The following is an 11,233-nucleotide window of genomic DNA, read 5'->3' on the forward strand; positions in this document are numbered from 1 at the left end:
TCTGCAGTCTGTCATTAATCCTGCCTAATCAAGCGGGGACCCCCCAATGTTTCTGGAAGGAGGAGGAGTGATGAGGAGGAGGACAAAAAGAAGTGAGGAGGAGAAGGGAGAGTTTAGAGGAGGGGAAGTGGCGAATGGGAAGGAGGAGTGTGTGTGTATGGGGGGTACCAGCTGGTCTGGCTGCTCCGCGCCCCAGCAGTGACACAGTAACTGGCATGGCCATCTGTCCAGCCACACACACACAGATTGGTGAAGGTGTACAGTAGGTACCACATGGCCACGCTAGATCACAGACAACAGGGATGAGAGCAAAGTTCAACTGTACACTTACATCATGTACGTTGAAATCTGAAAACTTGTGAAATTTCAAATGTCAAAGGGGGTTCTGCCCACACTTTGTGTTTTTAACTAATATCCTAGAAGCTGTCAATACTGAAACACAAAAGCTTTTCCGGTTATTCAAAAAATGTATGTTTTAGACGTCTGTAACTTTTGTTTTACTTGTGTAAACTGTGTACGACACCCCTACACATCATATTTTGCAGCTTGGGCAGAAGCCTCTGGTATCATACCGCAGAACTTTCCGCGTGCTTAACAAAGTGAAACAAGTCGGTTAACGTTGTAACACGTAATTAATGTTGTGAAACTGTCGCGGTAAATGTTGTAACAAGTGGTTTACTGGGTGAAACGGTCACGGCTAACGTTGTAACACACGATTCCCGTTGTAACACATGGGTAACGTTGCGTAACAGTCGCGGTTAAAGTTGTAACACGTGATTAATGTTGTGAAGCGGTTGCGGTTAGCGTAATAACAAGTGGTTAACATGTGAAATGGTCACGGATAACGTTGCAACATATGATTAACGTAGTGAATGGTGGGAAATCGTTGCGATAAATGCTGTAACACTTGGTCATACAAAGGTTGCGGTAAACATTGTAACACGTGGGTAATGTTGTGAAACCTATTATTACAGCTAGTGGGCAATATTTTAAGACTGAAAACAGAGACCTATTTTACTGTTTTAAGCTCTCTTTTTTTGGTCATTGCTCAGCAGCATCAATTAGGCTGATGATGTCATAGGCTTAAACAGCTGAGATTTGTTCGACTGGACATGTACAGAATATATCTGAATATAGCACTCACAGGTTTATGCACAGGACTTTAGGCTGGTCAAAGATCTCCTTTCAAATGAATTTGTGAGGACAACTTCTTGCTCGAGTTAAACATTTTTAACCGGTTTCTTAAATTTTCCAACTCAATGTGACGTTGCACCCTAATTACTGAACGCTCAATGAAGTTTCCTGCAGGATCTGAAGACTGATATAAGGAGAAGGAACCATCTGAGAGACCGAAGAGTTTGCTGCAGTGTGCAAAACTTTCTATTGTACTTTTGAGTGTTGAGCTCTGTCTACTTGCATCTGGATAGCCTGCCTAAACACACACACACACACACACATAGAATAGCCCTGACTAATTAATAATGAATAAAGCCTCTGGCAAATTGAATTTTTAATTTCTCATTTTATCCTCGCCCACATTTTGTTTTGCCTCTCCTTTAGTCATATCATTTGCGATTCATTTTTATTGGGAATGTTCAGCTTTAATAGTGTAATTAAATTAAAACGCTCGTGACATTGCGATTCTTATATTACTCATCAACCAGCACCTGGTTTTATGTCTCTCTCTCGCACCCGGTGCAGTCACTGCTGAGTTAAATTGTCCGGCATCAGAGAGTACTGCCAGCCTGTCTGCATTAGTGTCCCTGTTCACGATGCATATCTAATTAGTTTCTACAATAGTATTGTACTCGGAGCTCGAGGACTGACTGCAGAGCTGTGGAGGTCTGGCTGTGATTTATGGTCGTGTTTGAGTCGTATTTAGGAAGTCACTGAGCCTGAATTGGCCCGTATTCATCTCTACGTTTGGGTTTCACTGGTGTGACATAATGAAGTAAGACTATTGAAGTTCACTGTCGTTTATAACGAAGAGGTTGAAAATCTCTGCAGTTCTCTGCATTCATACATTTGTGTTTTAAGCCGTCAGCTCTCCTATACATGTTGAGATAATTCTCTTACCTTTCAGCTTTGCAAAATTCTGCATAAGGGGCCCTCCTGCCACAGGGTCACACCTGACACCCCAGTGTATTATACTGCTGCAATACAATTATAAATTAATACCATTATTATATTTATTTCCGCTGCATTCAAGCCCGTTCAAACTGAATCCCCCATATTTTCTTTCATACATTTTCAATAATAAATGATTATTTTAATTATGGCTTGACTGAGTATGCAGTATGCCAAGCTAATGGGTATTTTGTTGTCAGTGTCGATCCATTGCTTTCCATCTTGCATTAGTCCAGAGTTCTAACTAAACCTGGACTGAGAGACTAGCTAATCATTGTCTTAATGTTACACATTAGCTAGTTAGCTTGTGTAGCTAGTGCGTGCATCACTGGTAGGGCTGGGTATCGGCACTCGATACCTTTTAAGGTATCGACCGAAACAACCCAGTGCCAAGTAGTATCGAAACTTCTCCAGTCTACTGATACCTTCAATTGTAACTTTCTGTGCCCAGATCTGGGAAATATATGACCATTTTCATGGCTCTGCACACGGTGATGTCTGAGCCAATGGCTAGCAGCTAACAGTGCTAACTGTACCAGCGATGGCAAGAGTGCTGACAGAGCTAACCGTTTTAACCTAAGGGGGAACCATAGGGTGACAACAACGCAGTCCTGACACCGTGGGTAACGACTGTATGAACGTTGTGAAGCGAGGTGGAAATTAGTTAGCCAGTGATATACACACAGCTGGGCATCAAATTAAGTATTTTTTTGGTATCGGTATTACTTTAAAGGTACTGGTAATGGCACTGGCATTGTCATTTTTAATCCTTTTTAATACCCAGCCCTAATCACAGGTCACTTATGCCCTGTCCACACTACTCCGTTTCTCCTTGGATGCAGATTTGTCAAATAGAAACGATCTCCGTCCACACGGGAGTTTCAGCATCATTCTCGAGTTGATCTGCTTCCACACAGCAGCCTTCGAAGGCGGACAGCACGACTATTAACGTACACTGGGCATGCGCGTGACGGTGTAAACAGGAAGTGGATTGCTTGCTTAGTTAAACAAAACAAAATACGACAGAGTAATAAAGTAGTCTTTAATAATGAAAGGTTGTATTTGATACTTAAGATCTTCCTCTGAAATCTCCCTCTATAAACTCAAACAGACAGTTCGTGGAAAGTTTTATTTTTCAGACGTAGTTACAGCGCTGCGGGTCTCTCGCTCTCTCTGTCTCTCTCCAAATTTACTTTAACATCAACACTTACACATAAACGTTTACTAGATTATGGGTCCATCAATGTGGTCTCTCACTCGTTTCCTCCGTGTTGTTGATGTCTGTTCTCACTAGTAGCTCTGAACATCATGTCCGCCTAGCTAGCTTCTAAGCTAATTTTAACATTACCGCCAATAGAGAAATGCTAACCGCGATTAGCATTTAATACAACACAAATGTTATACTAAACACGCGAATAGAATATATCTACGTACATCTTTTCATTCTTCATAAATACATATTTACAGACTAAGGTCTCTCAAGGCTACCAAACGGAAGAAGTAAAACGTTAGTGCAGCATGTCTTCTCATTAGAATCTAAAAACAACGAGCTGCTCGCTAATCACTCCAATAACAGCTGCTTCCTCCACAGAAATGCAGACTTTTACTGCACAACAGCTGCTAGCTGTTGTGTTAGCAGCAACATCATGTAGCTGTTGTGCTAGCAGCAACGCTTGCAATTAGTTATCCATGTTGAAATGAATCGCTGGTAGCCCAGTTTGTTTTCTTCCGGGTACGGGTCACGTGATAGTGAGTGTGACGAATCAGGGACGGAGACGTCATGGTTGCCAAGAACCAATCCAGTAGCGAACACGGGTGTGGGCGTAATTTTTTCTAAGCACATCCGTATCCGACCGTCCACACGCAAACGCAACCCCGGAGTTCTCAAATACCTCCAACCTCGGCGGAGTTTTCAGACTCCTCCGTTTAGGGTGCTCCAAAACTCCGGCGTAGTGTGGCCGCTCAGTGTAAACGTAGCAAATACGGAGTAAAAACGGAGTAGTGTGGACAGGGCCTTAGATTCTCAACTAACAGAATGCCAACTCTGCATATACAGTTGTGTGAAAAAGTGTTTGCCCCCTTCCTGATTTCTTATTTTTTTGTATGTTTGTCACACTTAAATGTTTCAGATCATCAAACAAATTTAAATATTAGACAAAGATAACACAAGTAAACACAAAATGCAGTTTTTAAATGAAGGTTTTTATTATTAAGGGGGAAAAAAAATCCAAACCTACATGGCCCTGTGTGAAAAAGTGATTGCCCCCCCTGTTAAAACATAAATTAACTGTGGTTTATCAAAGTAATTGAGATCTATCAGTCTGGAAAAGGTTACAAAGCCATTTCTAAAGCTTCGGGACTCCAGCGAACCACAGTGAGAGCCATTATCCACAAATGGCGAAAACATGGAACAGTGGTGAACCTTCCCAGGAGTGGCCGGCCGACCAAAATTACCCCAAGAGCGCAGCGACGACTCATCCAAGAGGTCACAAAAGACCCCAGAACAACATCCAAAGAACTGCAGGCCTCACTTGCCTCAATTAAGGTCAGTGTTCATGACTCCACCATAAGAAAGAGACTGGGCAAAAATGGCCTGCATGGCAGAGTTCCAAGACGAAAACCACTGCTGAGCAAAAATAACATAAAGGCTCGTCTCAGTTTTGCCAGAAAACATCTTGATGATCCCCAAGACTTTTGGGAAAATACTCTGTGGACTGACGAGACAAAAGTTGAACTTTTTGGAAGGTGTATGTCCCATTACATCTGGCGTAAAAGTAACACGGCATTTCAGAAAAGGAACATCATACCAACAGTAAAATATGGTGGTGGTAGTGTGATGGTCTGGGGCTGTTTTGCTGCTTCAGGACCTGGAAGACTTGCTGTGGTAAATGGAACCATGAATTCTGCTGTCTACCAAAAAATCCTGAAGGAGAATGTCCGGCCATCTGTTCGTGACCTCAAGCTGAAGCGCACTTGGGTTCTGTAGCAGGACAATGATCCAAAACACACCAGCAAGTCCACCTCTGAATGGCTTAAGAAAAACAAAATGAAGACTTTGGAGTGGCCTAGTCAAAGTCCCGACCTGAATCCGATTGAGATGCTGTGGCATGACCTTAAAAAGGCGGTTCATGCTCGAAAACCCTCCAATGTGGCTGAATTACAACAATTCTGCAAAGATGAGTGGGCCAAAATTCCTCTACAGCGCTGTAAAAGACTCATTGCCAGTTATCGCAAACGCTTGATTGCAGTTGTTGCTGCTAAGGGTGGCCCAACCAGTTATTAGGTTTAGGGGGCAATCACTTTTTCACACAGGGCCATGTAGGTTTGGATTTTTTTTCCCACTTAATAATAAAAACCTTCATTTAAAAACTGCATTTTGTGTTTACTTGTGTTATCTTTGTCTAATATTTAAATTTGTTTGATGATCTGAAACATTTAAGTGTGACAAACATGAAAAAAAATAAGAAATCAGGAACGGGGCAAACACTTTTTCACACAACTGTATATGTATGTTTCCACCACCTTGAAAATACTGCGTAAATGTTCACTTGTGTTTAAACCAGAGTGCACGGTGGAGGGTTCAGGGGGCGTGGGACTGACAAGTATACACAGAGCCATGGAGTGAGCCGAGCAGTTCCCAGTAAACACAGGGCCAACGTGTAAAGTAGGGAGGCTGGGAGTGTGGAACATTTCCAGCTAATACGCGTAGCCGGTGTGGGGTTCAAGGGGCCTGGGATAATGGAGAGCTACCAAGATATATACAGAGCCAGTGGGTAGATCAGGGGGGGCATTGACCAGTAACACTTGCCTGATGTATTCTGGTTATCTTTTCAAATTGTGCTTTTGCACCTCTTTAAATTGGCAGCAGGCTTTTAGATGTATAAAGGCTGATTTCTTTACTGTTTATTGTTATTTAATTTTTTTTTAAATAAGTCTGCTGTGTTCTGTTTTCTTTTTCACTTTCCAAGCATTAATACATGTTCAGCTTAAAATGTCTTAAAATGTCTCCTTTTCCTGTATTTTCCGTGCATGTTTCATGCATATTCAGGGTGTTGGATTGACGTGCGTTCTCCATTTCTCTCTGCAGGTGTTTCTCTCGGTCGGACCACCTGGCCCTGCACATGAAGAGGCACATCTGAGGGCAAAAAGAAAAGGACAGGGAGAAGGTGGAAGAAGCAAGAGGAGAAATAGGAGGAGGAGGAGGAGGAGGAGGAGGAGGAGGAAATAGGAGGAGAGAAGGATGGGCACTCAAGCTACCAACTGCCCGCCTCGTTCACCCCGTCCATAAACCAGCCGGCGGCCATAACGCCTGCGGGGCGGCGCATCCACCTGAGAGGGCTGCGAAGATCAAATGCAACGACGGCCCTCTCCATGGAGGCGGCGGCTGGAGGGAAACGAGGAGTAGCTAGATTGTTGTTTTTTTCTTTAAAACTACACACTTGCAATAGTGAACGACCAACAAACCCGTCTTTGAATGCATCATCCCGGTAAACCCCGGCTCTCTCGTGTGGCTCTGGGGGCTTGGACACTGCCAAACCAACATATACTTATCTTACTTGATCAAAACATTACGCCGCTTTTTTTCTTTCTCTGTAGTCAGTGTGTTTCAACTATAAAGAACACTTTAGGTAAAGAGATACTTTAAATATCCATATAGTCCGTTGTTAGTGCTTTACCGGCTTTTGAAATCAAATACTCAACTTTTTTCATTGTTTTTTCAATATTTCTCATACACGGAACATCAGAAACCATCATCTGCCGCAGTCAGCTTCAGTAATCTATGTGAAGAAAACAACAACCAATCTGCAGGAGAGAGACTGTCAAGATTGACTTCCAGCATAGCTGACAATCAGGGCTCGGACGCTGGGTGTTTTTCGGCGCACCCATGGGGCCTGGTTGGTCAGCTCTCAGGCTCTCCTCCGGTGGGTGTTTGCATCTCTCACCTACGCAGAGACGCCTGCCGCCTCCGCAGGACATCTGACAGAAATGCGCAGCGACACTTTCTTCCCTTTTTTTCTACTTAGAGGACGATAATTATTCTTATTGTGGTTATTGCAAAGAATGACACTTTGTTCTTTTTTTGTCTCTTGGAGAAAACGTCTTAAAACTCACTGAATTGTGTTTGAGGAAAAAGAAAAGAAAAAAAAAATCTTTAAAATGACTTCAACCGAATGTGTGGGATGAGAAGGAGAGCGTTGTTGGTCTTTTAATCCCCATGTGCACCGGCTCTGTTTCTGCAGTCTGTAAGCAACCAGTGGATGAACAACAACAAAAAAAGAATCATACCAACACTCAGAAAAGGGATTTGTACTTTTTTGGACTAAAATAAAAGCGGAGAGGTCTTCAGGTTTCTTTGTTTTTTTCAGCGCTGCTCTTTCTGCCCCGCGATTCACTCCAGCTGAAAAGCGAAACCCTTTGCATGACCCTTTGTGGTCTCGCACTCTTACCGGAGTCAGGCGGAGGACTCGCTGGAAAAATGGAAAACCTGTTTTCTCTTCTTCTTTTTATGCTTTTTTTGTTGATTCTGAGAGTCGTCATGGAGCCCTTTCACAGACTCCCGAGATCTCATCTCGCCGGGCAGCACTGCGGGGCACGAGCGGAGGCTGAGGAGCAGCTTTTTGCTCACTTGCGTGGGACTCAAGGCACCAGCCGAAACCTTTGTGTGGCGGTGCCGAACAGACGCGGTCACGTCGGCCCGGTCGAATTTGCCTGTTTTCGTAAACATTGACTGCACTGACTTTTTTTTTCAATGTTATCTGTGCTTTTTTTCTTTTCTTTTCTACAGCTGAAAAAAAATGAATTCAAAGAAAAAAAAAAACTCATAAAAAGACTTGGAAAAAAAAATGACACAAAAAACACTTCTGTCTCGCGCTAACACATTGTATAGAGAACAAGAACACATACTCCGTCAACACACAGACTTACACTGCGGTTTCTTTGCTCACGGCTCATCTTGAGATAAGACTAATAAGATTTCGGAAAATAATTATTAAACGAATGAACAGAGTTGGAAAACAAAACACTGCATGGCAGGCTTTATTGCGAACACACACACACGAGCTCATGTACACACACAGACACACACACACACACACTCTTCCTGGAATTATATGTTCTGCTCCCAGATCTTTTTTCACAGTAGGAATTTAGCAACTGTTGTTTAGTAGAAGAGTATCTTAGCTCTCGGCTGGAGGTAACAAACGATTCCAAATCCTTTGAAGTGACAAATCACCTTGTTCTCGGGTCCAGCAATCACCCACATATCCCTCGCTACAGTTTGTGCCTCTCATTTAAGCAGCGCTTTCGCTTCAGAGATTCCGGTAACGTCGTTGGTTATGATTGAGGGTATAAACCACTGCTTTCGTCGAATAATAAATATAAGTAAAACAATTGCAGCAGGTCTTTTTTTGCAAAGCATGTTGAAAACATGCCAATAATCTTCATAGACTTTTCTACCCTGCCTCTCGTGTACAGTGAATTTGAATGTCTTGACCTGGAAATCTGGGAAATCAGTTTTCCAATAATTGAAAGTCCGGTGAAAAAAGTGACGAAATCGACAGAAACATTTGTGGAAAACAGTTATTTAAAAAAAAATAGATTTTCATATAGACAAACTGTCATTGGGATCACAAGCTCCTCAAACTTCTTTCCCATAACATATATATTGTTGTTGAGGATTGAGTCTTGTGGTAACCCCCTGCATTCATGTTGGTGATATATCAATGAAATTAATTTGAACACCTCAAGGTAGCAAATTAAATCTCTGTGCCGAATTTAATTTTGGCATTCTAATTAGCACATCAAGGAAGTGAATAAAATACTTGTTGATGCCAAAGGCCTGTGGGATGGTTTGCTAACAGCCGTTTGCTAGCTTGCTAGCTAGTAACACGAAGCCAACTAGCTAGCTTGGGGCAATGCGTGCAAGACATGGATGTATTATAAGATCTGGATACCGGTCTTATTATACATCTGTGGTACAACTGCAACAAGGGATGTAGGACTGTCGTTTTCCAACTTCTTGTTGTGACCGAGTGTTTATGAGCATGTCTTCAAAAAACACACATGGCCTGCTGGGGGGTTTTCTCAATAGACTTTTATCTGTGAACTGAATGTAAACCCTTAATGCTAAAATGTCCAATGTATAAAATGATAAATTATATAAAACTGTGGCGAGCACATATCCACAACGCCTGCTTCCTTCGCCTAATGGTTGCAGGACAAAAAAAGAATCTCTCCTTGCAATCAGGGCATTGCTGATACCGCCAACACCGACACCACTGCTCCATCCGCCCACCACCACCTATATGCCCCGTAGCGCATGCAAACAGTTTTAACACTCGCTGCTGTTGACTGGTGTAGCTGGGTGAGGGCGTAGGGTTCCCTGAAGCTGGCGGGGGGATTTCACATCCCAGCGTGCCCAGTCATCGCGCCAGTCGACCTTGCCAGCCTTCATTAGGTGAAATAGTGAGAACATTCCCCTTCGAGGGGGTTTATGGTGCAGCTTCGAACAATCGATACCAAAAAACCTCCAGCGTGGAACTGCCCTTTAGCCACGGGCAGAGTCTCCCCGGTCAGGGGAGATCAGCGGGAGACCGCCTCCATATGAGGCCTCTGTATCCAGCGGCAGCTTTTTCTCTACTAACTCTCTGTTTCTGCTAAATACGACGTAAAGCAACCCACATCTGAGATGAATCCACCGTCTCACTTTTGATTTCAATTCATTGTTCGGTTTCTGTTACTGAAGCTCTATTGATGGTTGTTTTTCTTCAGCTTGGATGATGCAAAGTCACGCTAAAATGTTGAGACATGCGACCGGATGTATAAGGACCCCTCCTATACAGGATGTACAATCATAGAGGGATGGGGATCGTAGCACTTTTGTGAGGCTTTTGATGGCATGAATGTGTACGTATGTATGTGTCCCCATTAGGCATACTGTAAGGGAGGCAGTGATTCAGCAAAGTGGTTGATAACAGATTTTTTTTTACTGCTGAACATGTGTGGGAGAAATGTTGGTTGATGCATTTCCTGTTTGAAAATGCTGTTAATCTAAGCAATGGCTAACAATGTGTTTATTAGGTTTTTGTTCAGACCCCTCATTCGTTCATACTCATATTCATTCATTATTTCAAGTCATGGAGCTTGATGACTTGAGTCAAAAGAGATGAAAACTTGCACTTTGTATTAAAAGACGCTAAAATCAGACTCCTCTCTGCCAGACTAGTTTAAGTGGTTGTTTTCTGAGGGACATTTACTAGATTATTGAAAGATGGGAAAAAAAGAATAATACAAATATCTGGATGTAAATCAGATCTTAAAGATGCCACTTACATCATAAAAACTAAAATGTTTAGTAACAGTATTTTCTGAGCTGGTAAGGGCACAAGAATAACTACTTTACAAAAAAATCGGATCAGTCAGTGTCTTCTTGCAGTGGCAAACGTTTTCATGCATAGTGACTCAAAACTGAAATTGAATAACAATTTAAATTGATGTTTTTTGTAAAAGATTACGATATGTCTCGGTTAAAAATCAATAAACAACGAAAGTGATGAGCCTTAAAGGTGCAGTGTGTAGGATGTGGCGGCATCTAGCGGTGAGTTTGCAGATTGCCACCAACTGAAACTTCCCGTGTGCCAAGCGTGTAGGACAAGGGTTAGCAACCTTTTTGATATGACATGCCATTTTTAAATGTTCTTGTTAATCAATGTGCCATATCAACATTAAATGTAACATTTATTTGAATTATGACACCAAATCAAAATTGAATTCTCCAATTGACTTTTTAATTGTATTCCATCCATATAGGCAAAGTGCATATACAAGCACTATACAAGAAGGCTGCCATCCTCATGAAAACATCCACATCTGAATTAAAATGATAAACCCTACCAACCTCCCACCAATCTTGTTCATCAGCAATAAACTTAAGAAATTCTGAGAAGATGGCAAAGAGTGCTAGCCAATCGGAGGCAGAGTAGGACGGGCCTTCGTGGAATGCCAATGGGAGATAAAATCAATCATACTAAAGTAAATAACAGGCCAATGGCAACTGCCAATGGTATGCAAAAAAGTGAATTGCCCTATCTAGAGCCAGTGTTTGGTT

General features: G+C 42.4%; 1 protein-coding gene across 1 annotated transcript in view; it reads left to right on the plus strand.

The window, feature by feature from the left end:
* The window catches only part of klf7b (Kruppel like factor 7b), a 74,399-nt gene extending 64,072 nt beyond the window's left edge, over positions 1–10,327 (plus strand). Inside the window, exon 4 of the mRNA XM_076081908.1 lies at positions 6,215–10,327. Within this exon, the coding sequence (XP_075938023.1) occupies positions 6,215–6,266 (52 nt within the window). The 3' untranslated portion in view covers positions 6,267–10,327. The remainder of the gene's footprint in view (positions 1–6,214) is intronic.
* The last annotated feature ends 906 nt before the right edge of the window (positions 10,328–11,233 follow it).

This window comes from Anarhichas minor, unplaced genomic scaffold (genome assembly GCF_050575085.1).
Source record: "Anarhichas minor isolate MPS153535 unplaced genomic scaffold, ASM5057508v1 ptg000087l, whole genome shotgun sequence".
Lineage (NCBI taxonomy): Eukaryota > Metazoa > Chordata > Actinopteri > Perciformes > Anarhichadidae > Anarhichas > Anarhichas minor.